This window comes from Oncorhynchus mykiss, chromosome 29 (assembly GCF_057628025.1).
Source record: "Oncorhynchus mykiss isolate SJ-2025 chromosome 29, ASM5762802v1, whole genome shotgun sequence".
NCBI classification, from domain to species: domain Eukaryota; kingdom Metazoa; phylum Chordata; class Actinopteri; order Salmoniformes; family Salmonidae; genus Oncorhynchus; species Oncorhynchus mykiss.
Window position 1 is genome coordinate 19,616,047 of NC_143050.1, and position 26,267 is coordinate 19,642,313.

General features: G+C 41.7%; 2 protein-coding genes and 5 non-coding genes across 7 annotated transcripts; 1 reads left to right on the forward strand and 6 right to left on the reverse strand.

Moving 5' to 3' along the window:
• The first annotated feature begins 1,930 nt into the window (after positions 1–1,930).
• Positions 1,931–18,539, forward strand: LOC110509934 (55 kDa erythrocyte membrane protein). Its single transcript, XM_021591158.3, has 12 exons — positions 1,931–2,725; positions 13,556–13,684; positions 13,826–13,904; positions 14,075–14,160; positions 14,305–14,373; positions 15,714–15,910; positions 16,449–16,552; positions 16,691–16,771; positions 16,887–16,967; positions 17,065–17,267; positions 17,378–17,452; positions 17,632–18,539. Exons 1-12 carry the CDS (start codon positions 2,603–2,605, stop codon positions 17,806–17,808), a joined length of 1,404 nt encoding a protein of 467 aa, XP_021446833.1. The 5' UTR covers positions 1,931–2,602; the 3' UTR covers positions 17,809–18,539.
• A 264-nt stretch (positions 18,540–18,803) lies between these two features.
• LOC110509933 (H/ACA ribonucleoprotein complex subunit DKC1) lies at positions 18,804–25,951 on the reverse strand. The gene is made up of 15 exons (XM_021591156.3): positions 25,793–25,951; positions 24,689–24,744; positions 24,483–24,569; positions 24,038–24,129; positions 22,584–22,768; positions 22,406–22,470; positions 21,895–22,021; positions 21,665–21,795; positions 21,241–21,384; positions 21,010–21,130; positions 20,693–20,811; positions 20,374–20,477; positions 19,988–20,027; positions 19,695–19,847; positions 18,804–19,284 (listed from the first exon to the last, which is right to left on the reverse strand). Exons 1-15 carry the CDS (start codon positions 25,806–25,808, stop codon positions 19,225–19,227), a joined length of 1,500 nt encoding a protein of 499 aa, XP_021446831.3. The 5' UTR covers positions 25,809–25,951; the 3' UTR covers positions 18,804–19,224.
• Positions 20,883–20,960, reverse strand: LOC118945687 (small nucleolar RNA SNORD83). The gene has a single exon (XR_005040802.1). It is a non-coding gene; the product is annotated as a small nucleolar RNA SNORD83 (small nucleolar RNA).
• On the reverse strand, positions 21,472–21,604 carry LOC118945694 (small nucleolar RNA SNORA36 family). The gene has a single exon (XR_005040809.1). It is a non-coding gene; the product is annotated as a small nucleolar RNA SNORA36 family (small nucleolar RNA).
• On the reverse strand, positions 22,094–22,278 carry LOC118945700 (small nucleolar RNA SNORD17). The gene has a single exon (XR_005040815.1). It is a non-coding gene; the product is annotated as a small nucleolar RNA SNORD17 (small nucleolar RNA).
• LOC118945688 (small nucleolar RNA SNORD83) lies at positions 23,902–23,981 on the reverse strand. Its single transcript, XR_005040803.1, has one exon. It is a non-coding gene; the product is annotated as a small nucleolar RNA SNORD83 (small nucleolar RNA).
• Positions 24,216–24,428, reverse strand: LOC118945699 (small nucleolar RNA SNORD17). The gene has a single exon (XR_005040814.1). It is a non-coding gene; the product is annotated as a small nucleolar RNA SNORD17 (small nucleolar RNA).
• Positions 25,952–26,267: the final 316 nt, after the last annotated feature.

Below are 26,267 nucleotides of genomic sequence, written 5' to 3' on the forward strand. Positions count from 1 at the left end.
CATGTAAAATAATATTTAGAGTGACTAAAATATCACTCATAATAGTTTTGTGGGATCGAAATACTGAACTTTTTTTTCATGTATGGCTAACTAAGGGGAAGTTTGAAAAGACAAGCTGAGTGGGCGGGGAGCTTAAATTAATGAGCTTGCGTTGACTGAAAAAGCCTACAGTGCCTTCAGAAAGTATGAATTTGTCCATTATTCCTTTCAAAATTCTTGAAGCTCTGTCAAATTGGTTGTGGATCATGGCTAGACAACCATTTTCAGGTCTTGCCATAGATTTTCAAGTAGATTTAAGTCAAAACTTTAACTTGGTCACTCAGGAACATTCACTGTCTTCTTGGAAAGCAGCTTCAGTGTAGATTTGGCTTTGTGTTTTAGGTTATTGTCCTGCTGAAAGATGAATTCATCTCCTTGTGTAATGGGTGCGTGTTGGTGGCAGGGAAGTCAGGTGCAGGAGTACGAACTTGGTATAAACTGAGTTGTTTAATAAGTGCTGACCATACTCCAAAACCCAAAATATACAAAATAACAAAAGTGGGAACAAAACCTATCGCACACCAACACAACTTACACATCACATACAATCAAACAATCTCCGACAAGGACATGAGGGAAAACAGAGGGTTAAATACACAACATGTATTTGATGGGATTGGAACCAGTTGTGAAGGAAGACAGGACAATACCAATGGAAAATGAAAAACGGATCAGTGCTGGCTAGAAGGTCGGTGACGTTGACCACTGAACACCGCCCGAACAAGGAGAGGGACCGACTTTGGTAGAAGTCGTGACACCTAGTGTCTGGTGAAAAGCAGCTTTCCTGTGCCTAGCTCCATTCTGTTTATTTTTTTATCCTGAAAAACTCCCCGGGATTTAAAGATTACAAGCATATCCATAACATGATGTAGCCACCACTATGCTTGAAAATATGGAGAGAGGTACTCAGTAATGTGTTGTATTGAATTTGCCCCAACCATAACACTTTGTATTCAGGACATAAAGTTAATTGCTTTGACACATTTTTTTCCAGTATTACTTCAGTGCCTTGTTGCAAACATGTTTTGGAATATTATATTCTGTACAAGCTTCCTTCTTTTCACTCTGTCAATTAAGTTAGTATTGTAGAGGGACTGCAATGTTGTAGATCCATCCTCAGTTTTCTCCTATCACAGCCATTAAACTCTGTAAATGTTTTAAAGGCACCATTGGCCTCATAGTGAAATCGCTGAATGGTTTCCTTCCTCTCCGGCTGAGTTAGGAAGGACGCCTGTATCTTTGTAGTGACTAGGTGTATTGATACACCATCTAAAGTGTAATTAATAACATCACCATGCTCAAAGGGATATTCAATGTCTGCTTTTTTTGACCCATCTACCAAAAGGTGCCCTTCTTTGCGAGGCATTGGAAAACCTCCCTGGTCTTTGTGGTTGAATCTGTGTTTGACTGAGGGACCTTACAGATAATTGTATGTGTGGGGTACAGAGATGAGGTAGTGATTAAAAATGATGCTTGCCATAAGAAAGGGGTTGAATAATTTCGAAAAACATAATTCCACTTTCAAATGATGGAGTATTGTGTGTAGGCCAGTGACAAAAATGTTAAACTTAATCCATTTAAAATTCAGGCTGTAACACAACAAAATGTGGAAAAGGGCAAGGGGGTTGAATACTTTCTGAAGGCACCGTATCAAGAAATGTGGATGCAGTAAGCAGTATTGCAGTAAAATCAGCTCAAGCAAATGTGGTGATACACAAAGCAATTCAAACAACACTGAAATTGCATCAATTATGTAATTTTGTTTCGCAATGATGTCACCTTAATCCTTTAATAATCATGCCTCCTGAATCCAGGTGTTTGACATGGGGGAGGGGACCAGTAACTTTATGATCAAACTTTATCAATGTAGTAGCAACATTTTTCCTACTTTGGTCATCATACTTTGAACTGGTTTAATCCAAATAACTTCTAATTTCATGAAAAACATGATTTTGACTGTTATTTACCTTAAACTTTCTTTCATGAGCATTATTGGTTTCAGTCTTTTGCCTTGCAACATTGGCGCACTTGTACAGTTTTTCAGTGTATGTGACTGGCTGTCTGCTATGGTGTCTGCAGACACTGCGTCGAGATTAGAAGAAAACACAATTTCTGAGGGGTATCCTCTCGGCTGAAGTGGTCTTTACTGGTATTCGACATTTCCCAGGTGTTTCATATAGCAGTCCGATGTAAAAAAAAAAAAAAAAAAAATTACGCTGTAATACCGCCTTTATGCATGAAGGTAGTCTCTCGTAGCGTATTCCCCTCTGCCCTCAGCAGCACGTAAGAGCTCTACCACTGAGGAAGCTGGATTGAGCCAGCCTTCTTTAGCACCGGGATGTTTTCTTGCTTTGTCAGCTGTGTCCTTGCAGCCTATAATGCAATATAGCTACCTCCGTATTGATCAAAACCACGGACTTTAAACTAGAACAGCAATTGATCAGACCGCCAGGGTTCGTTATCACTCATTTCCCCTGGCCCAGCTACACCTAGGACCAGCCTATTGCGGACCTTGAACAAGGGCGCATCACGTTCACTTTTATTTTTTTGCTACCCGGTAAAGATGACTTTAAAATCCAATAAAAACGAACCTGCTGTCATACTTGAGCGGGTCAACAGCGCTCGAACAGCCCTCTCCGACCTGTACCTGGAGCAGCTCCTCCAAAATAAACCAAAGCCGGAAAAGGTAAGCGGTTTACTCTACAATACATTCATACCATTGCCATAATAATATAATTATAGAAAATGTCTTAATCAGATCAGAAGTAGGCCTATACGCCTATATGGAAGGCTGTATGTAGCCTACATTCATTCATTGGTGATGTTGTAAAGCAATACAGATATGTCCATCAACTTCATTGCATCAGTTCAAGACGCAGGGGGTAAGAGGATGCGCAGGTCAGCGCCGATACAACCCGGTTTAAGACGATCATTTTGGTGTTCATGTGCTTTTTGTGTTTTTCATATACATGATTAAATATAGGTTTAATTCTATTCTTCACATTTTGCCATGAGGATGAGAGAACATTTTGCAGTTTGAAAGTTAATTCCCTGCTACTCTACACATTTTGGCATGAGGCTGAGAGAACATTTTGCGTTTTTGAAGTAACTGTTCAGTGAATATTCTGTTAACTCATTCTCAAATAATGTTGTTAGGAAAACGGCTAACTTCTTGCATTTCAACACATTTTGCCATGGAGCAGAGAGAAAAATGTGCAGTTTTATTGCTCAGCTCATGCTGTTCTACACATTTCGCCATGAGGATGAGAGAACATTTTGCAGATTTAAAGCAAATGTCCTGCTACTCTACAAATTTGGCCATGAAGCTAAGAGAACATTTTGCGGTTTTAAAGTAACTGTCCAGTGAATATCTTGTTAACTCATAACCAAATAATGACCCATCCTATATTCATATTTGTGGCCAAAGCATAAATTGTAGGGAAAAAACACTTAAATAAACCCATCTCAAGCAGACCATTTAAAAAATGCTTGTTATTTCCTCATAGAGGATGGCGTCATCCTCCTGAGGAAGTTGAGCTGGTCAGTCAGCGGTCTACTCGCATGAATATTTTGAATGACCGGTATAAGCCCACACCATTCTGGTGTTGGAGTACACCCACACCATTCCATAACAGAAAAGCTGCTTTTAACATACTTAATTACCTTTTTTTGGAAGGAAAACTGTAATTAATTATAGGCATATTTCATAAAAATCTGGAAACACTGGACAGGTACTTTATAGGTCGACTTTGGGCAAAAACGCAAGAGTAACAGCTTTAAACTATGTTTTTTAATACATGTTTTATTTCACCTTTATTTAACCAGGTAGGCCAGTTGAGAACAAGTTCTCATTTACAACTGCGACCTGGCCATGATAAAGCAAAGCAGTGCCACAAAAACAACAACACATAGTTACACATAAACAAACGTACAGTCATATAACTGACAAATGCGCCTTCATACCAGGTAATTTAATGCAACAACAAAAAAAGGTGATGAATAAGATATTTGGCTACAGATCTTATCGATCTCTACAGCTTCCATCCAAAAACAAATGCTGTGAAATGACGTCAACACATACTGGAGGAGTTACTGGCTAGCTACAAGTGGCTAGCTTAGCTAGCAAACTAGCTACGTCGGTCGCGGTGCGCATTACCAGAATTACACATCACTGAACCACCAAAGGCACACTCCATTTCTGTTTGGAAATTGAGAAGTAGGGGGTCGTAAACTTGACCTGAATATTGGGGCAGGACATGTGGCAATTTCACCTATGTCTTGCACATGTTCAAAGTTTCAGTCTAGGTCACTCCTAAAACATTACTGCATCATGAAAAATTCAGTGCTTGTCAAATCCCATCTTAATTTGCACCAGACAAGTCATAATAAGTAAGATTCAGTTCTGCTATTTCTCTAACAAGGAACAGAAACCACACACCAGGCACATAGAGGAAACAGGTTAACTGTTTCACAGCAATAGGGAAGATACATGTGATGTCTACATAATGGATAGTTGTATCCTTTAGAAGAGGGGACTGACATTGGTACTCATAGACAGTATAGGCCTACTACTGTTTTTAACACTTCTTTCCACTTGTTTAGACATGCACATATGTTGACCATGTACAGCATCTCAATTCAACAATGTGTTACGCTCCTATAATAAGCTGCAATTACATCAAGGGATGTTTTCCAAACTGAGACACCTGCTCTGGATGTTTTAATATGGATTTTCATCTGTCTTCTTAATTATTTGTGATAGACTTCCACGTGTCTTTTAAGGGACTTACAGCAGTAGTATGATCCCATTCCAACCACACAATTCACCATGGACCTTTGACCCCACAGGTGAGGACTTAATGTTATCAGCCTCTTGATGAGGCACTACTGTAGTAGATTAGCCGAGCCCAGGCAGATTGTTAATCCCCTCAGTCCCCTAGATCAGGTTGACATTCTCAAATCCTTGTCTTTGTTTGCTTGCTTGAGTGAAATGCAGAGCCAGGTGTACCTATTCAACGCAGGCAGGAGGTTAACGAACAAACCCCTCTTCTCCTTTGTCTGTCTCAAGGGGGGATTTCTTGGCATGTGATGATTGGACAATAGGCCTGGTCAGGGTCAGAGGATTAGGGTTAGGGTGCATGGTAGAGCTGGACGATAGGGACAAAAATCCATATCGCGATAAATTGCCTGAATTGATGCAATAATGATCAATATAAGGATACATGTATTACATTAATGTGCACCCCATTCATGTGCTACTACTAGTTTGATGGTTGTAGCCATCAGTTGTCCTATTAACAATCACCCATATTCACAAACTCTAGTGCCCTGTAGGGCCCCTACTGCCTGGAGTTTGATGGGATTTACTTGAGGACTGGGTCACCCCTCTATTTTAGGCTCCTGAGTGGCGCAGCGGTCTAAGGCACTGAATCTCAGTGCTAGAGGCGTCACTACAGACCCTGGTTCGAGCCTTGATTCGATCCCAGGCAGTATCACAACTGTCCGTGATTGGGCGGTGCAAAATTGGCCCAGCGTCGTCCGGGTTAGGGGAGGGTTTGGAGGGGTAGGCCATCATTGTAAAATAAGAATTTGTTCTTAACTGACTTGCCTAGTTAAATAAAAACATTTTAAAATGGATGTTTATTGGCCGCGTACACAGTTTAGCAGGTGTTGCAGCGAAATGCTTATGTTACTAGCTCCTAACAATGCAATAAAATGTCAACCAATTCAAATGTAATGGACAGAAAAAAATACAAGAAATCAAGAACGATGGGATAAATCTGATTAACAAGCCAAATAGCACTGTAGGAGTAATCAAATTCAATCTATATGTATGAGCACAGGTGTCTGTACATAGCCTTGCTACTCTTTTTTCAAATGTCTTTTTACTGTTGTTTTATTTCTTTACTTACCTACACACACACACACACACACACACACACACACACACACACACACACACACACACACACACACACACACACACATACCTTTTTCTTTCTTTTTTCGCACCATTGGTTAGAGCCTGTAAGTAAGCATTTCACTGTAAGGTGAACCTGTTGTATTCGGCACACGTGACAAATAAACTTTGATTTGATTTGATTTGAGAATTGATACAAGATCAACTAATAATGATATGGACAGCAGTAGACGCATTAGAGTAAGCAATGTCAAGAATCCAGTGTATGAATAAATATGCTGTGTGTATAAACAGTGTAATTAAAATACAATGTACAGTAGTAGAAATATTCTGATGATCTACGTCGGGGATACAATATTTAAATATGCAGTGTGAAATGGGAAATGACCCGTGGTTCAATGTCTCTATAACATAGGTTCCAGTGGTTCACTCTGCTTGATCAGTGAAGGAGGAGCAAACGAGGGAGGGAGAAAGTCAGCCAATCAAGTTCGAAAGAAGTCATGATACTTCCAAAAAGGAAAACATGTCCTCTGATTGATACGTAAAACAAAGTATGTCTGAAAGTGACATTGAAGTAGCAACTTTAACATTGTGAAAACGTTGAGTGCTGAGAAGGGATTTCTTGCATGGACTCTTTCCCTGACATCATGTGTAATAACCTAGTGCAGAGCCTCATGTTAAAGTGTACCTCAATGAGAAGCTGAAATGTGAAATCTGCATCTATTGTGAAATCTGGAATATCTTAGAGATGAGTGCTGGTGTCTCGTTGTTTGCATGTATGTGTGTGTGTCCAAAATTGACTGTACTATTCCATCTTTGTGATGCTTGCCTTGGACTGCAAGTGTGTATTTTGCGTCTGTAGCTGAACTGAAAAGCGACTCTAGCCAGATCGATTAGAGTGCAGTATGTTTGTAAGGCTTCCTGTGTGTGTTACCCGCCTGACGTGTGCAGACTCAGCCTGCTCCTGCCTGCCACACACTGAGTCATGTTTCACTAGAGACTAGCCTAATCATCCAGGCTAAAGAACTGCAGCTGTCTATAAATAGACACATAGCCACGTCTGCCTAACACACAATGTCTCCCATCCTAAACTCCTGTGTCATTGGTGCAGTTTAAACCTATCAGTCCCGAGACCCCAGCAAAAATCGTCTTTTCATTTATGCATGTCCAGCCCTTATATATAATAATAATTTTGGAGGTGCTTATATTTGTCCTGTTATAGACAAGTGTGTAATGGATATGTGTTTTTTCCCATATCCCAACTCCCCCTGAGACACCCGCAGAGAGTGAGGTCACGGCCAGGGTCGCCATTGTACAACAATTAGGATTAAGTGCCGTGCTCAAGGGCACAGCAACAGATTTATCACCTTGTTGGCTCCGGTATTCAAACCAGCAACCTTTCAGTTACTGGCCCAACGTCCTAACCTCGAGGCTACATGCCAATGAAGTCCTTTTCAGGACAACCATGGCTGCAAGTAGAGCACAAAACAATTTGACATAAACAGTTGCAGTCATGAGTATTATTGACAAATGTAAATAAATCAAAAATAGGTCAGCCAAAGCAAAAACCTGAAAAAAATGAATTTATATGAATGCTGTAAGTATATACATTGTTTGCTCAATGGGAAAGGAATATCCAACTAGTTAGTGACAACTGTTTGGAGTTTGTGACAGCAACTATGTGAGCTTATTGCAAAATTAGAGACACTATTTCCTGGGACTTCCTATGATCTTCTAAAGAAGAACCCCTTACTTTCTAACGACTCTTGTGTAGCTTGTGAGCATCATAGAGCAGAATAAGTGCAGGTTCGTCAGCCTCAGCTTTTCATAGTGACAGTAGCTTTTAATAGTTCGTAGCTCAAACCATTCGGGACTCTACAGACTTTTTGTACAAAGTACGGGCCCCTTCGGGATCCGTCCTTGTCTCACAAACACCACTCTAGCTCAGCCCCCGTAATCACACAGACAAATGTTTGGTATCTACAGATGCAGAAGAAATAGACAAATCCAATGGTACAACAAGTTAGAAGTCCAAAACGCACAGGCGTTACAGTGGAACTCATTGGATTAAACAGGGACAGACAGACACTAGAACATTGTGAATGTGCTTGTGTTACATCCCCTCATTTAAACAAAAAACATGACCCCATGAACAATGTGGCTCTCTGATTTCATATCAAACTTTGCTGGCCTTGTTATCCCTCAAACATGATTACAGAGACATTAGATCCAGTTTCCACCTTAAACTATTTGTCTAGCAATATTGTGCTGTTCCTGTTTCACTGGAACACTTATTCTTTCAAATGGTGTATTCACAGCCATCATAAACACTGGATTGGATTATGGGAACCACAGACAAATGAAAGAACACACAACACTGAGCCTTATAGCTGTTTTGTAAAAAAACATGGCCTCATTGTTTTTTATACCCCTCCCCCACTTTTCCCTTTTCCCTTTCAATACCCAAGCTTCCTTCAGAGATGGAAGAGGAAGCGAGAAACCCCACTCACTGTTTTCTTTTCTCTGTTTTTTTTCTGGTTCAATTAAAGTCAATGAACTTAGTAGACCAGACCTAGCTGCTATTGCATTGGTGTCTATGGGAGACACACCCAGTTAAGTATACCGGAACAGACCATTTTCTTCAATGGTAAATGGCCTGAGTGAACTATCTTCATTTGTGAACATGTTTACTTACATTGATCCGTACATACTTTGCGTCAGTCACTGGTGCACGACTACAACTCCCAGAGGCCTCTGTTCACACAATGAGATCAGGGGTCAGCACCAATGACTCACTTGTGCAAAAAAAAAACAAGGATTCAAGACAGCTTGTTTTTCTTTGACTCAGAGATCACGTGACCCCCTTCCCCTCTGACACTGCTCAGTGCAGTGGAAGTAGGAAGCCACAGAAGAACAGTGTTTTTCTTCTGGGAGACTGTGAGTGCCAAGGAACTGCCCAGTTGAATCCACCCTGGCACGTTGGAGCCTGTAACTGTTTTTTCAGATAGCGTATCAAACTATGTTGCATTCCTGACTCCTTGACTAGTTCAGCAATATGAGATAAAGGGGGTTATTGAGAATACTTAGTCTCCAACATTAGGAGGGATAATACAATGAGTAGCTGTAATATTTTAATAATGCTATATTCAAACTTTGATACCTGCACGAGGAGGACTATGCAATGTGTTTACTGTTAAACTGCCCATGCCTACAGTGGGTGCCTGCCTAATTTCACTGTAACAGCATAACGAATTCCATATTTCACACATTACGTAGTAACAGGACTCTTTTGGCATGAGGCACTGTTTGGCCTTGTCACCGGGATATGGTGCCAGTCATTTATTATGTTAAAATAAAAGAAGATACTTTAGCTTTAACTGGACTGTTTTGATAGCTCACTTGGTAAATTAGTTTTCAAACTTTATTGGGTATTGAAAGTCTGTAAGCGCTCCTTTTATGTCTCACTTTAAACGCACACCTTTTTGATTCTGGTTTGTAACTATGGAAATGGGATCTTGTAAAAAAAAATAAAAAAAAAACTTGGTCCTCACTTCAGAAGTTCCAAAAAACGCTTCAGGAAAACTGGAGCTAGTCAATTATACAAAGGTGATCTTAAAATCCTAGCCCAGTGGACAGACAGTTCATTGACTATGGGAGGTAAAAGTGGGAACCATGTGTGCCTTGGTCATCATTAACACAACATTGGAAAGTAAAATGTTTTTGCAACTTTGTAAGTTCAGCTTATTCAATAAATTACAGTGCTGTGTGTTCTCCTGCTATTCTCGGCTGTTTTCTGCTATTACATATATTAATTATCCAGATGATATCAGTTGACCTTTAGACCAAAGTCTGACGGTTTCCTTTAGACATGTGACTTCCCTCTCAGTCCAACCAGGGTCAGCACTTCGCAGGAGGATTTATTGGAGGCTGAGTGAGCCCTCCCTGTCTCTTTATGACTCAGTTCTGTGTGCTGAACAATATGAGTAATGTAATGAACGTTCAAGGCTTCAACCTGTTTGTCTGTATGATGGTGAAACTGTTAAGCCCCAGGTGTCTCCTACAGGACTGGTCCATCTTAGTGGATAAGCAGCATACTGCGCTCTATGCACTCTTTACTGCATTCTATGCCCTTGTCTTTTCATCAGAGTTTATCGAGGGATGCAGTCCAGAGAGAGCTCTACTACATTGATGACAGGGACTGTTTCTACTGTCCTATTACTGGTGTCCTGTAAATATCTGTATTATGTTGCAAAGTAAACAACATGTTTACTTACATTGACCATGAGACACCTCTAAGCTTTCCTTGAACACTGCAGGCTAGTCCACATGGTGTTAAAGTCTAGTGTGTGTGTGTGTGTGTGTGTGTGTGTGTGTGTGTGTGTGTGTGTGCGTGTGCGTGTGTGTGTGTGAGACCTTGTTCTGTTCCGTCTCAGACAAACGGTGAAGGGAAGAGGAGGGGGAATCCTGACTCTGCATGACTCATGTTAAGAGGAACCACCAGCTTTCATATGTTCTCATGTTCTGAGCAAGGAACTGAAACGTTAGCTTTCTTACATAGCACATATTGCACTTTTACTTTCTTCTCCAACACTTTGTTTTTGCATTATTTAAACCAAATTGAACATGTTTCATTATTTACTTGAGGCTAAATTGATTTTATTGATGTATTATATTAAGTTAAAATAAGTGTTCATTCAGTATTGTTGTAATTGTCATTATTACAAATACATTTTTAAAAATCGGCCGATTAATCGTTATCGGCTCTTTTGGTCCTCCAATAATCGGTATCGGCATTGGAAAAACATAATCGGTCGACCTCTGGTACATAGTGAGAGACGGTTCATAGTGAGAGAGGTTCCAAAGTGAGAGAGGGTCCAAAGTGAGAGAGGGTACATAGTGAGATAAGGTACATAGTGGGAGAGGGTACATAGTGGAAGAGGGTACATATTGAGAGATGGCCCATAGTGAGAGAGGATCTGTAGTGAGAGAGGGTACATAGAGGGAAATGGTAAATAGTGAGAAAGGGTACATAGTGAGTGAGGGCCCATAGTGAGAGAGAGTCCAAAGTGAGAGAGGGTCCGTAGTGAGAGAGGGCACATTGTGAGTGAGGGCCCATAGTGAGAGAGAGTCCAAAGTGAGAGAGGGTCTGTAGTGAGAGAGGGCACATCGTGAGTGAGGGCCCATAGTGAGAGAGAGTCCAAAGTGAGAGAGGGTCAATTGTGAGAGAGGGCCCATAGTGCGAGAGGGTACACAGTGAGATAATGTACATAGTGAGAGAAGGTACATAGTGAGAGAGGGTACATATTGAGAGAGGGTACGTAGTGAGAGAGGGTACATTGTGAGAGAGGGTCAATTGTGAGAGAGGGCCCATAGTGCGAGAGGGTACACAGTGAGATAATGTACATAGTGAGAGAAGGTACATAGTGAGAGAGGGTACATATTGAGAGAGGGTACGTAGTGAGAGAGGGTACATAGTGAGAGAGGGCACATAGTGAGAGAGGGTTCGTATTGAGAGAGTTTACATAGTGAGAGAGGGTACATGGTGAGAGAAGGTACGTGGTGAGATATGGTACATAGTGAAAGACGGTCCATAGTGAGAGAGGGTACATATTGAGAGAGGTTACGTAGTGAGAGAGGGTACATAGTGAGATAGGGTGCATAGTGAGAGAGGGTACATAGTGATATGGTACATATTGAGAGAGGGTAAATAGTGAGAGAGGGTCCGTGGTGAGAGAGGGTACATAGTGAGAGATGGTACATATCGTGAGAGAGGGTCCAATGTGAGAGAGGGTACATTCAGTTACAAGGAACAAGGAGAGACTAAAACAAATAAGATAAAGGAAATGCCTTTGTGAAATTATGATGATGGAAGTAACAGGTCATTGCCATTGGAGTTGTTAATCATTTTTATGGCTTTGTAGTTTTCTCTCAAAGACATCATCGCCACCTCCCGTTCCTTTAGCCAGTGGATCTGACTAGACTAGTCAAAACTACTGGCGTATTGATTTCCATTCATATAAAAAACTATGACAGATTCCCCCTTCTTATAGGCTTAATTATTTTTATGTGAGCGGATAACTGTGAAAACAAAGCTGTCAGAGTCACTGAGAATTCATTTGTGTCAGCATTGTGTGGTCAAACACATTGAACACATTCTTAACCTATCTAAAAAGAAAAGTTGTTTCTGTTTGCATGGTTGACGAGGTCACCTTGTGATTTCTCTGAACTAATGTTATTACTTTCCATGTCCCTATACAGCCTGAGATCGCTAACAGTAAAGGAACACTAGCAGTTATCTATGAAAAGATAATCAAACGTATCTATGTTAGATAACAAACGTTTTCCACCGTAGCTGGCAGCATGTTCCTACAGGGAGTATAGGAGACTTAATTTCATTATTGCACAATAATGCTGGTAAGTAACCTTTGTCACCCTGGGGTCCACGTACAGAACAGTCAGGGGCTAGATTAGTATGATGGTCATCCTCGTGAGTGGTTTTACTCATCCCTGGCAGGGCTAGCAATGTGATAATGCCCATGTGGCCGGGGGCTGTGAAAGGGATTTAGTTAATGTGATAAAAGCATGTGTAATGGAGGGACATCCAGACAGCAGAACAGGCCAAATCCCACAGGAGGTCCCACTTCAATTATTGCTGTGTGGAATTAAGGAAAGGAAAGACTCCAATCTGGACTAAAAGAGTCTCATGGTGTACATTTGGATCCATGTTTTGAATTTGCTGCTGTGGTATTTCATGGTCATAAAAAGGTCATTAACATAGTGTACTTTTGGTGTACTTAAGCATTTGGTATTGGATTCAATCAAACCTGGTTGAAATGGAACGGTTGGAGTGGAGGGATCACCAGTAAAGGCCACATTCCTTTGAGTGACATTACACACCGTTCAGTGTTCTCACAGCCAGACAGCGGTCAAATAGTCAAGGTTGTTATTTGTGGATGTAATGTATGTCTTCATCTTTACGAGCAATTTGTTTTTTCATATCAATACTTTTCTTCTTAACACGATTTCACTCAGGCGTAGCCATGACAACCTTTTGTGTACCAGAGTAGCGGACATGGGTTGTCCCTGCCTAACGAGCTGGTGAAAATGTGGAGTTCATTTTCAACCTCGAACAGATGCTGAAAGTGCAAATGAAACATGGCTGTTGGGGTGCAGACGAAAAAAGCTTTTAATAAACGCCACTGGAAATGCCAGTGTTCTAATTATGTGACATCAGATGATCAGGACGTTTAGCTCATTGTAACAATGTATTTATTTATTCCTAGTCTACAACATTTTACTAATTGTAGCTGTACTGCTGCAACTGGCAATTATTTATCATTTTGAGATGTTTGGGTGCTTGGCACGAGATAGTAAAAAAAATGTTCATGATTGCACTGCCCCACAATTTATAAAAGAACCTAGTAACCTTCCAAACTTGGATGTTTTGGACGGATTATGACATTTTGCCAAGATGATAATCCAAAATGGCATTTTGTATAGGAGGAGTGCATTCCAGTTGTGTGCACAGTGGGTTTTTCACCCCAGTAAGCATCTCCTATGCCTACTGATGTTAAGTGTTGACATGTTTTTCCGTAGGGGCTTATGCCAGCCTATGAGACAACGGGAGCTGAAGTATACACCAACGGCAGTGCTGGTCACATGAACGGAACTGAGCCAACCAGGATGCGTGAGGTGGCGTTTGAAAAAAATCCCTCAGAGCCCATGGTAAACCATTCAGATGCCAATTCCTCTCTCAGTCCCTTTCTGGCTATCTCTCTCCGTTATTTCCCTCGTCTCTCGTCTCTATCTCTCAGTGACTCAATCTGTCATCTTGAGGAAAGATTGTCATGTGTTTTTTGCCTTTAGGGGGTGACTCTAAAATTGAATGGAAACCAGAAGTGCACTGTGGCCAGAATATTACATGGGGGCATGATACACAGACAAGGTACAGAACTCAACCACACTGACTGACATACTTACTGCAGTGATTGTAATGAATTTGTATTAGAAAAGCAACAGTATTCCCATACTTGTAAAGCAAATAGATATGAGTTATTTGCCTGATAACACTCTTTGGTCATACTGATCCTCTGTACTGTGCTGATCCATCTCCAGGTTATCTAAACGAAGGGGATGAAATAGCAGAGATCAATGGAAAGAGTGTGGCCAACCAGTCTGTCGACCAGCTGCAAAAGATCCTGGCAAGTCGCTACCATCTCTGTTTTAACACAAACTGTACCGAAGAGCATTCTGCCCCTGAGAGAATGGGTGACATGTTGTAATCTCACAATCCTAGTTTTGATAGTGTGGAGTGTAAGTAAAATGGTCGCCATCCTCCATTACAGAAAGATACCAACGGAGTAGTCACAATGAAAATCATCCCCAACCAACCAAGGTGCTCTCCTGTGTGTGAGGTAAGCCAATAAATGACCCATTGGATCTGCACATTTTCCCCTTGATAAATGGACTTTTTATCATTTTTATGCCCCCTGACATCTAATTTCAACTGCATGCATGATCAAAGAAATGGTTACTATTCAAGCAGGGTTACACTCTTTTGTTGTACTAGTTCTGCCATGATATCCCAAATGATTTCATCAGAGAAATACACCAGGTATAGTACATAGTGTAATAGTATACCCTTTAGTTGACAAGGGGTTGACAGTCATTACAGAGGGCATCAGTCACTTTATTTAGTAATCTATTGGTGACTCATAACCTACTCTGGTCACGTGTCATATCGTCATCTACATACTGTTCCTATTATATTTTGACCATATCAGCAAATTCCTGGATTATTCACTACCACCATTGTAATAAGACAAATAAACATGGTTCCGCAGTGTTACAGTTCTTTCTCTACGATACCATGCTTGAAGTGTAACCACATCTTGATACGGTACCATCCTGTACCTCCAATCATGTCTTCTCCCAAATTCTCTGGATTAAATTGAGTTTGTTCTTTTGTCAGGCGAACCCTACCCTTAAGACAATGAAAGACACAGATGACTATGCAACCATTATATTCCACTAATGGTCTAATATACAGACCAGCAGTCATGTTAGACTGGCGAACTGAACTGAAACACGTTGGCAGTGCTCAGCGTTTCACTCTGCCATCTGCTGGTCACATTATGCAATCATATCTCCCCCATCAATCTGCCTCTCAACCTAGAATAATTCAACATTTCGAGGAAATGAGTTTCATTTATGAATGTGAACTAATTGGAAAACAGTGTTATAGCATGCATGTTTGTCAAATCCAGAATAACAGAAGCATGTCCATTGTCCAGGCATTATAATAACTGCACGAATAGTGTGGTCAGTGATGAGAGTCTAATTCTAAGCCCTTTGCCAATTGATATATTAGTAGCCTGTCCTAAACTATATTGTAAATATATACAAAACAATAAACTTTTACAGACCAAATCCCCCCTGTGGATGCTGCTAGATCTGTGGGTTGCATCATAGAGCATACCACAGGAAGGATCACTGATATATTATTCACTAACATCTAGGATGCTGTTTAGACAGGTACATTTAATCTGAGCCACGGTACTATCTCCTGAGTTAATTCAGAATAACATACGATTTTGCACCATATGCTGGAAACTGCAGTGCTACACTTCATTGCAACAACCATATCAACCACAATGCACAGATGGCGAACATGATTTCCCAGTTTCCAGACAAGGCATCGTGTCATTTCAGCCATCTCTATGTGTGTAGCAGTTCTGTGTTACTTCCTCCACAGATGTACATGAGGGCTCAGGTTGACTACGACCCTGCCAAAGATGACCTCATCCCATGCAAAGAGGCAGGGCTGAAGTTCAAAACGGGTGACATCATTCATATCATTAACAAGCAGGACCCACATTGGTGGCAAGGCAGGGTGGACAGCTCTACTGCCGATTTCGCTGGACTCATCCCCTCCCCAGAACTTCAAGAATGGTAATGGTACACAACGTAGGAGAGTACACCCACTCTGATTACCTGTAAAAAAGCTTTTGCCTGAACGTTGCTTTAAGCACTGAGATTGACATGCATATTATTAATGTTAGCTCTCTGTGTACATCCTAGGGCCAGCCGTGCTGCCCTGTTCTGAGCCAATTGCAATTTTCCTAAGTCCCTCTTTGTGGCACGTGACCACATGACTAAACAGTAGTTCAGGTGCGACGAAACTAGGGCCTGTAGGACCTGCCTTGTTGATAGTGTTGTTAAGAAGGCAGAGTGACGCTTTATTATGGACAGACTTCTCCCCATGTTAGCTGCTGTTGTATTAATATGTTTAAGCACTGAAATCCCTAGAATCCTAATTTTGTTTGTTGAGTGAGTCAGTGCCTGACACAAGAGAAAAACTGCTGATGCACAACTAGAATTAGAAAATGCACCTTGTGTATTCTATTACTCTAACTCTCAACATTAAGTTGAGATGCGCTCTAAAATATTCAGTGTGTGAGTAACCCCCAGTCTCTCTTCTCTGCTCCAGGCGGATGGCAAGTAAAAGCAAGGCCACAGAGGGCACCCAATCCTGCAGCCCCTTTGGAAAGAAGAAAAAGTGCAAAGACAAGTATCTGGCCAAGCACAGCTCTAGTAAGACTTGCCATTTGTTTATACCCAATATAATCTTGAGAACTACCTATACTAACTAGATGTATAATGTTTTTGACATTGCATGGCATTGTTTTAGATCCCTAAACCACCAATTTATATTCTCTTCTCCCTCGTTAGTCTTTGACCAATTGGACGTGATTTCCTATGAAGAGGTTGTTCGGCTCCCTGCCTTCAGCAGAAAAACCTTGGTGCTTATTGGTAAGCCCCATATATGATCATCATAAGCGAGACCTGCCTGCCCTAACCCTAATGTTAAACCCAATATTTGAGATTGTCACACTAAAAGTGGTTAGATGAACCTCTCTCTGTGCAGGTGCACCGGGTGTAGGAAGGAGCCATATCAAAAGCCTGTTGCTGACCAAATACCCAGGGAAGTTTGCCTACCCAGCACCACGTAAGTAAGGCCTTTACTTCTAATGGTCTTCTATCTGGTTTGAGAGCAATTGGTTTTCCAAAACCCACCATTAACTGTGGCTCTATCCAAACAACAGACACCACCAGACCCCCACGTAAGGACGAGGAGAACGGGCAGGAGTACTACTTCATCTCCAACGACGCCATGACCAAGTGCATCACTGGGAATGAGCTGTTGGAGTATGGCAGCTTCCAGGGGTTCATGTTTGGAACCAAAATAGAGACTATCCAGAAGATCCATGAGCAAGGAAAAATCGCTGTGCTGGATGTTGAACCACAGGTAGGCATAGAAATAACTATTTACACAAACCCAAGGTTAGCAGAGCATGGTATTTGTTTCAGGTGTCAGATGAATAACAAGATGGCTTGGCTTCTTTTCTTGTTATGCAGACATTGAAACTCTTGCGGACGGCAGACTTTGCACCTCTGGTGGTTTTCATTGCACCCACCAACTCAGCTACTCAGGTACGCTACTGCTCATTTCTTACATCCAGGAATGAAGGTGATTTCAGTTAAGGACCATTTGCAATATGGCTCTCTCCAACCAATCACACTACGGCATCAACATTTTCAGTCTGTAATGAGATGCTGAACCCCTCAGGAGTTTGACTTTGTAGTCTGATAACTTGTACCTTTCCTTGTAGTCAGAAGCGGTGCAGTTGATCCAGAAGGAGTCAGATGCCATCCTCTCCAGCTACAGCCACTTCTTTGATGTGCAGCTGGTTAACAATGATGTTGATGAGAGTGTGAAAGGAGTGGAGGAAGGGATGGAGCAAGCCACCTCCACCCCACAATGGGTGCCTGTTTCATGGGTCTACTGACCGGTGTACCCCTGAACAACCATCATATTTAACAAAAACTGGTGCAATATCACACCCCACAAAACCTGGGCCAATATCCACAAAGTGTCTCTGCGTGCTGATCTAGGATAAGCTGCCTTTTAGATCAGAATGGGAAAAGATTATGGCCAGACTAGTAACCGAAAGGCTGCAAGATCAAATCCCCTAGCCGACAAGGTCAAAAAAAATCTTGTTCTGCCCCTGAACAACGAAGTTACCGCACTATTCCTAAACCGTCATTGAAAATAAGAATTTCTTAACTGACTTGCCTAGTTAAAGATAAAATAAAAGATCAGCACTCCTACTCTGAGGGGCTTTGTGAATACAGACCCTGGTCACTCATACACCATTCTTTGCATAGCAGCTAATCACTACGTAATTGTAACTAAGTTTCACACAGAAGCAAAACAAAAGAGCAATATATATATTTCAGAGAAAGTATAATGAACCCAACCAAGGGGATCATTTAGATGTTTGTAAACCCTTAGTGAATCAGGCTTTTTAGGTGCCAAGTGATTGGTACCATACGACTGCAGATAGAATTGTTAGTCTATTAACAATTAAAGTGGACCACTACTGTGAAGGCAATGCCACTACCTGACAAGTTTATCAGTATCCTTAACTCTGGTTTAATAGTCATGAGATTTTGCGTAGCTGTATTAATATACATGGTAATGTAATAAAATAAAGGGAGACATGTTCTACATGAAATTGTCAAGTCTGTCATGTTAAGTGAACAATTTTTTTGACAACCTCAGTACTGGTCTCAACTCAGAAATATATACCTGTCATGATGTAAGGCACTCTCAAACAATTAAACCCCACCCTGATTCCTGATTGAAGTTTCACACTCATTTGGTGCGAAAGGTAAGAAGGTAGAAGGTAAGAAATTACATAAATTATTCACTCCATCCTTCATTACACTAGAAAATAGCCTCAGATCCTGGCAACTGGGTAGAAAAACAACACCAAGGCAGTTACAAAAAGGAATATTCATTTCAAATGACAATTTATGATAACAGCTGGTTTCTGTATTTACAGTACAATATAAAATAAAACCGATCGCATGTAGAGGTACACAAATACTGCTGTCAACACAGGGAGTACTTAAAACATTTAAAAACTAAATGTCACTGTCATGAGTACAAAAATATGGCCATACCGTGGCGGTTGAGATGGCAACCATTAACCGCATGATCACAAGCCTTACCTAGTCCAAGCCCCTTATGATTATCCATGTGTGGCCATTCTGGACACAGACTTGATTAACAAAAGGTTTAAAACTCTGGGTTCTTGCTATGCCTGCTGCCTCTTCAGCGCCCGTTGCATCTGTTAGGTAAATATCACCAGGCACTCATTCTATGGTCCTTTTCATTGTCCGTGTGCTTCATAAGCTTTTCACTCTGCTTCTGCTTCCTTCTTTCTTTTCTTTTTCTTCTTCTTGGCACTCTCACCAACCTGTGCATAAGAAGAGATTTGTTATTCCTTTGGCTAATGTTTAAAGCAATTCAAGTGTCCTAAGTGAAAATGCCCTCTACAGTTTGAGAGCATGTTGGGTGTAGCTGTAGTGACTTTACTAACAAAATAGGTGTAGAAGATGTAAGGAACCAACATGACCAAATGCGCATGCTAGAAAAACACCCGCAATAATGTAGCAGACTGACTCCCTCTGAAGACAACAAGTAGGTTGGAAAGGGATAACTTTCTGCATGGGATATATAAACATTCCAGTGCAGGCACCAGTGATAGGGAAGGCACTCCATTAACTGGATGTATATTAGAAAAATACTGCTGAAAACCACAACATGTCTCTCCCTGTGACCAGAGCCACAAGGTCATACTGCTGTCCATTCAGAGCAGAAACACACCTCTCCGTCTGTCTCGGCAGCTGGCTCCGTATCAGCTTCTAGTTTCTGCTTCTTTTCCTTCTTTTTCTTCTTCCTCTCTTTCTTCTCTTCTCCTGACGGAGTGGAAGGAGCCGAGGGTGCTGCTGCATCACTGTCACTGTCTTCGCGCTTCCTCTGAAAGACGGAGACAATGTTTAGTCCATCTCATTGTGCGCATAAGTTCATACATGGAATAAACTATACCTTCTTTGGAGTGTGTCCCAATACTGATCAATATCAAATCAATGCCAGAGTATCAACTCATGCAAGCATACCTTTGCTTCACCATTTCCGTCAGCGTTGGATTTGGACGCACTGAAAAGGACAAGGCAACATGTCACTCTTTGTATGAGACTCATTCCTTAAGACCGATTAACAAAATGCACCCACACGCACAAACTACTAAACAACTGTTGACAAACATTTGGACTGCAAGTTACCACACGAGTGGAAATTAGTAGCTATGAATGTTCACACAGCTCAGCTGCCAGCCAGGCAGAATGCATCACCAGATCTCTGCTGAGCTACGAGAGTTGATGTTGCAGACTGACTCCCTCAGAGACCACAGGGCAGACCAGAAAGGGATAACTGTCTGCTGACTAGAATCACAACATGCATACCAAACTGCTCCATCAAGGCCCCTACCAGACTGGTTTCACACCTGTAATCTACGTAGCCCTCCTTCCAGTTCGATGGAGTGCTGCCGTTGGCTTTGCCATGTTTGTCCAGCAGACCCTTCTGGATCATCATCTTCTTCTGGCTGGCCTGTTCATTACAAATCAGAGTTTGAATCTTCCTGATACAGGACTAAAGGCATAAACTGTTATAGTCCCATGTGGCTCACACACCAGGGTCGTGGGTTTGAGTCCCACGGGGGACAAGTATGCACTCACAACTGTAAGTCACTCTGGATTTGAGCAGCTGCTAAAAAGACAAATGTAAATGAGTAGACTACCAATAGTTTGCACAAGAGACATTACCTTTGGGCCTAAGCCCCACTTGCGGGGATAGGTGTCTCGTTCCATGATGACTCTCTTGATCTTGGCCACCACCCCATGGTCACATGTGGAGATCACTGCAGTCGTCATGAGGGCAGTAGCTGGAAAATTGAAAGGAAACAAACTTGAGATGGGAACATAAATATGCATATGGAGAAATGTAGTTTTTCAAAGCCATCAGTCAAGGGTGATAGATAATAGGTCATCTTTGCACATAGTGCTAATGCCATCTACAAGATCATCATGTGGCCTTTTGAAAAACCACCTGCGTTGATGAACAGCATACTTCTATTGCTCACCTATACAAATGGCCTCCCCTTTGGTCGTTATAACCACAATATCCTGGTTGATCTCAATGCCATCCTCATATCGCAGGACACCAGGCAGCATGATCTTCGCGCCGTAGCAGATCGCATTCACCTGGGGAGAAAATCATACAACTCATTCAAAGACTTGTTCAGTCCTCTACACAGGGTCACACTTGGAAAATGACAGTGACTGTCAATTAAGAGTCAGAAAAAAAAACTCACTGCGCTGTCTTTCATGACCAGACGCTTGTGAGATATTAGAAGCTTTTCCAGTGGGTAGATGACTCTGCGAAGGTACGTCTCGTCCTTGTTGTGGTCATACTGCCATTGAGCATCTAGCACATCGTGCATGGTCACCAAATTGTCCTGCAGAGAACACATTCCAACATCGAATGAGTTCATAATACATGACGCATTAAGCAGAACATAGGCCTAAGTATCAACATTCCCATAACATGTTGGCTAGAGTGGAATCAAGTGGCTGGCATGTCCACTTTCTATTCAGAGCCACTCTATGCCATTTCTGTGCCAAAGAATAATTACCAGGACTGGGGAGAGGCCCAGAACCGAACTCAACACTTTGGACCGTACAATGTAACCAGACAAAACACAGTCAAATGGAGTATGAAAGAGGTACGAGACTCACCCTCTCTCCCAGAACACCAGAGCGAACTCTCCTCAGCTCCTGCATCTGACCACCAACACCCAGGAGGAGCCCCAGGTGGACACACAGGGTCCTGATGTAGGTCCCAGCCTCACAGCTCACCCAGAAAATACCTGCAACAAACAATACGGTTAGATTAGCATCTCTAAAACAGCAGTACTGACAAAGATTTTTAACCTCCGCATAGGGAAATAAATAATTGGATTCCTCACCTAATCTCCTCTCTGGGTCATACTCAATGAGTTTGCTTTCATAAACGGTCCTAACTCTCAACTGCCGCTTAACAGCTGCGATGAGTGGTGGTCGCTGGAACAAAGCTCCTGTAAGGGTTTCAATACCCTAAAGAAAAAAGCGCAGGATTACCCACAATGTCCCACAACACTGGTATAACACCAATTTCTTGACTAATGTGTGATCAGGTGTGTCAACTCGTCTTTGTTATCGCAGGGCCCTCCAGTCCTGCCCCTTTCTCCACCACAAGCTGCCCCAGTAGAACACTGAGGTGGCAAGTGTGGCTAAAACAGGCATGAGCACCACAGAGAAAGGAGGACCCTAACAAGCACTCAGAGAATGGATAAACACGTTCATCATCTCACATCCATGTCAAGAGGCAGTAACTACGTATTAAAAAAGCAGTCACCAATTTATTGGCATACTTTTACAGTTAAATTACAAACTCTGAACCATGCTAGGAGTAAAAACTGCATTAACAAGAGAACTCACCCTAGCAAGTGTGTGCTCATTCTCAATAGCATTGTGCAGCCGAACAATTCCCACATACTCTTTGCCTGAAACAGACGGCAGAAGAGTAGTAAGTAGAGGCCAATCTTAATGTGTTTACATCACCGTCAGGAAGTAAACATTCAGAGCAGGAAGGGGTTGGGCATACAAAGGATCTCACCTGCACTCTGCTGGGACTTGACCAGTCGTGTGGCTCTGTCCACACACACAATGAGGCAGCCTGTCACCTTGGGGTCCAGGGTGCCACTGTGGCCAGTCTTCTCCACTCGCAGGATACGTCGGATCCAGGCCACCACCTCATGAGAGGAGGGATTGGCAGGCTTGTCCAAGTTGATGAAGCCAGTCCTGAAAGTCACATGGATCGAGATGGGGTTTAGAGCAGAGCCAAATTAAATCAGACAACGCTTCAATATTTTTAAAGGGCATCAGTTGTAGAGCCTAGAGATCGGACAACTATTATTTTTCAGCACCGATACCAATCATTGGAGGACCAAAAAAAGCCGATATCGAATAATTGGCCGATTTTTATATACATTTGTAATAATGACAATTACAATACTGAATGAACACTTATTTGAACTTAATATAATACATAAATAAAATCTACTTAGTCTCAAATAAATAATGAAACATGTTTGATTTGGCTTAAATAATGCAAAAACTGTTTGATAAGTGCAATATGTGCCATCTAAAAAAGCTAACGTTTAAGATCCTTGCTCAGAACATGAGCATATAAAAGCTGGTGGTTCAATATTCCCAGTTAAGAAGTTTTAGGTTGTAGTTATTATGACACGTCGACTATTTCTCTCTATACCATTTGCATTTCATATACCTTTGACTATTGGAATTTCCTATAGGCACTATAGTATTGCCAGCCTAATCTCAGGAGTTGACTCCAGGTCTAAATATTGCGGTTCCGTTGCACAACCTTCAATGTTATGTAAAATTCTGGCAAATTAATTACGGTCTTCACACAGTTCACAACAAGCCAGGTGGCCGAAACTGTTGCATATACCCCACCCCGACTCTGCTTGCACTGAGCGCAAGAGAAGTGACAATTTCCCTAGTTAATATTGCCTGCTAACACTAATTTCTTTTAACTAAAAACACAGGTTAAAAAAAATACACCATTCGTGAAACTAATGTGGTTTTTCCGCAAATGCACTTTTGTTAAATCATCACCCGTCAATGTAATCAATGCAGTGCCTGTTAATTTATATGCAGCGCAGGACAAGCTAGTTGACCTAGTAATATTATCAACCATGTGTATTTAACTAGTGATTTAAGATTGATTGTTTTTTTAACAAGATAAGTTTAATGCTAGCTAGCAACTTACCGTGGCTCCTTGCAGCCACAAGGTCCTTTTGACGCTGCACTCGCAGTTTCCTCGTGGACCGCAATGTAATCGGCATCCAAAAAAGATGATTACCGATCGTTATAACTTGAAATAGGCCGTAATTAAAATCGACCTCTAGTGGAGCCATCAGACAAGGGTGATAGATAAGGAGTCATCTTTGCATATAGTGCTAGTGCAATCTATTTACATTCATCATGTGGCTCCATAACTGTTTTTACAAGACTGAGCAAAAAAAAAAAAAAAAAAAAAAAAGTTACCTGACATAATCCTGAATGTTCCTCTTCAGAGGGTTGGAGCCATTTGGCAAGGGTGTGTAGTGAGCTGTCCGGATGTTGAGTTTGTCAAAATTCTGCATGACAAAATTAGTCAAGGGGGGAGATGATAGAATTAAGAATTTACCTTACAAAAAACCAAATGTAACTGCATGGAGGGGATGTGATCAGGAGTTTACGCTCGTCTTAGTTGTGGCCGGTCCCTTAACCATTGCACCAGCACACCTGCCCCCAAAGCAGTTAACCCCAGTAGAACACTGGGGCAAAAGCATAGAGTCAAGCCGCTGAACCCCCTGAGTCAAGAACAGACACAGGGGGCTGCAAGGCCAGGGCCCAGCAGCACTCAGCGAATGGATAAACAAGTTCATCATTTCAAAAACAACATCCTGCTTTTACAGATAGATGACAGGACAAGAGTAGGCAAACTCACTTTTAGCAGCAAAGGCCATTGAGAGGTGTCCAGACTAGCAACTCTGGACTCTGGTTTGATGAGGAAATCTCCACTCTCCTGAATATCCTGTACCCCAAAAATGAGGAATTTAGGAAAAATGTACCCAGACGTTTATACCATTTGAATCTAACAGTGAACAAAGCTTGTAGCAACTGGTGCATCAGTCAATTACTGTAAGGACTTACCCCAACGTCATCAACAGCAACTGTCTTTTCCTTCTTCTGCTTTTTCTTAGCGTTCACTTGAAAGGAAAAAAACAAATAATATTACTTGCCAGCAACAAACATGTTTTGTTCCCTGACGTTTCCATACTGGATGATTCCCCTTAGTTTTCAAAAGAAGTGCATTGTCGAGAAGAAACTTGTACATAATGTATGCACTTCGTTGGATGTATACCCATGCACATCCCGTAAATACGACTAATACAACTAAACCCAATCGGAGGGTTGAGTTTACCCGGCTAATTGATAGATAGCTAATAACTGTCTCACCAGCATACTCGATTTGGCAACGCGCTCCCACGTGGCAGACACGACGGGCACGTGGTACTTTGTGTGAATGTGCCTCCACGGGTAAATTTTACCCAATTATGTACGGTGTCCGCAGTTACAGAACCGTGTACAACGACACATATACAACTCAGATATTGCAAGTAAGCAAGTTAACTTAGTCGTTAATTAATATTAATGAATTAGCGGTACAGTTTCAGACCATGTGGCCGCCATGCTTTCAGCGTCTGGATGAAACCTTTAGTTGCGTGTGATTATTAACAAAATGGCGTAACGCTAGCTAGCATAAAGTTCCGAGGCTGCCGTTGAGCACGACTGTTACACAACATCGTGTACTTTGTTGATAGTTAGCTAACTTCGTCATTAGTTACTTTCCACCTAGATGTGTACAGTAGCCAACTAACGGTATTTATTAACTACGTTACCTATGACGACTTAGTGGTTAAAGTTAGCTAGGCATCTTACCATCAGAATTCAGCACTATTGCAATTCCATGATCCGGGAGTATGCGCATGTAACTTAAACTAGATAGATCAATGAATATACTGCTATAAGTGTAGCTAGTTTGATAACCACATGGTTTACGATGGGTCATGCGAAGTTAATGGGAACGTGGCCGCCTGTTTGATCATGCCTCAATGTTGGGTGCAGTGCTGCTAGTAGTATTTCACAATTTCCTAGTAAATAAACATATACAACAAAGACCTAAAATTCCACAGCAGTTGTAGCTAGCTACTTTGAAATAAGATTGTACTGTTAGACTGCGCAAGGGCTACTTACTTTGTACGTCCGCCATCTTCGGTCTGCTGTGCAACTGACTTGAGACAACGTGTGTGTTCAATGGGATCCCTGATGGCACGTAACGTACTCAGTACGCATGACTTTTAAAGAAAAGGCCCTAGCGCCTCACCAAGCCTCGCGATAGTTCATTCCAAATCCAACCAAACGAGAAAAAGTAGGTCGAACGTGAGCGTCGCTTCAACAAATATGGTAGTATGTGTAATTCTATGCGCGCGAGAGACGACATAAAATAAATGTTGTGTTAACATGCTACCTTTATATATACACACACGGTCTATGCATGACAATCAGACCAAATAACTAATCTGGGGCGCGTTCAGCAGGATTTGACGTTTTGGAACGTTCAACTTCTGATAGCCTAATTCAATGTAGATCAAACATGCCTCTCTGACATGTAGACTAAGGAATCACATCGGCTCTATTCATGGGTTTGCTGTCTGCGACGTTCGAGAAC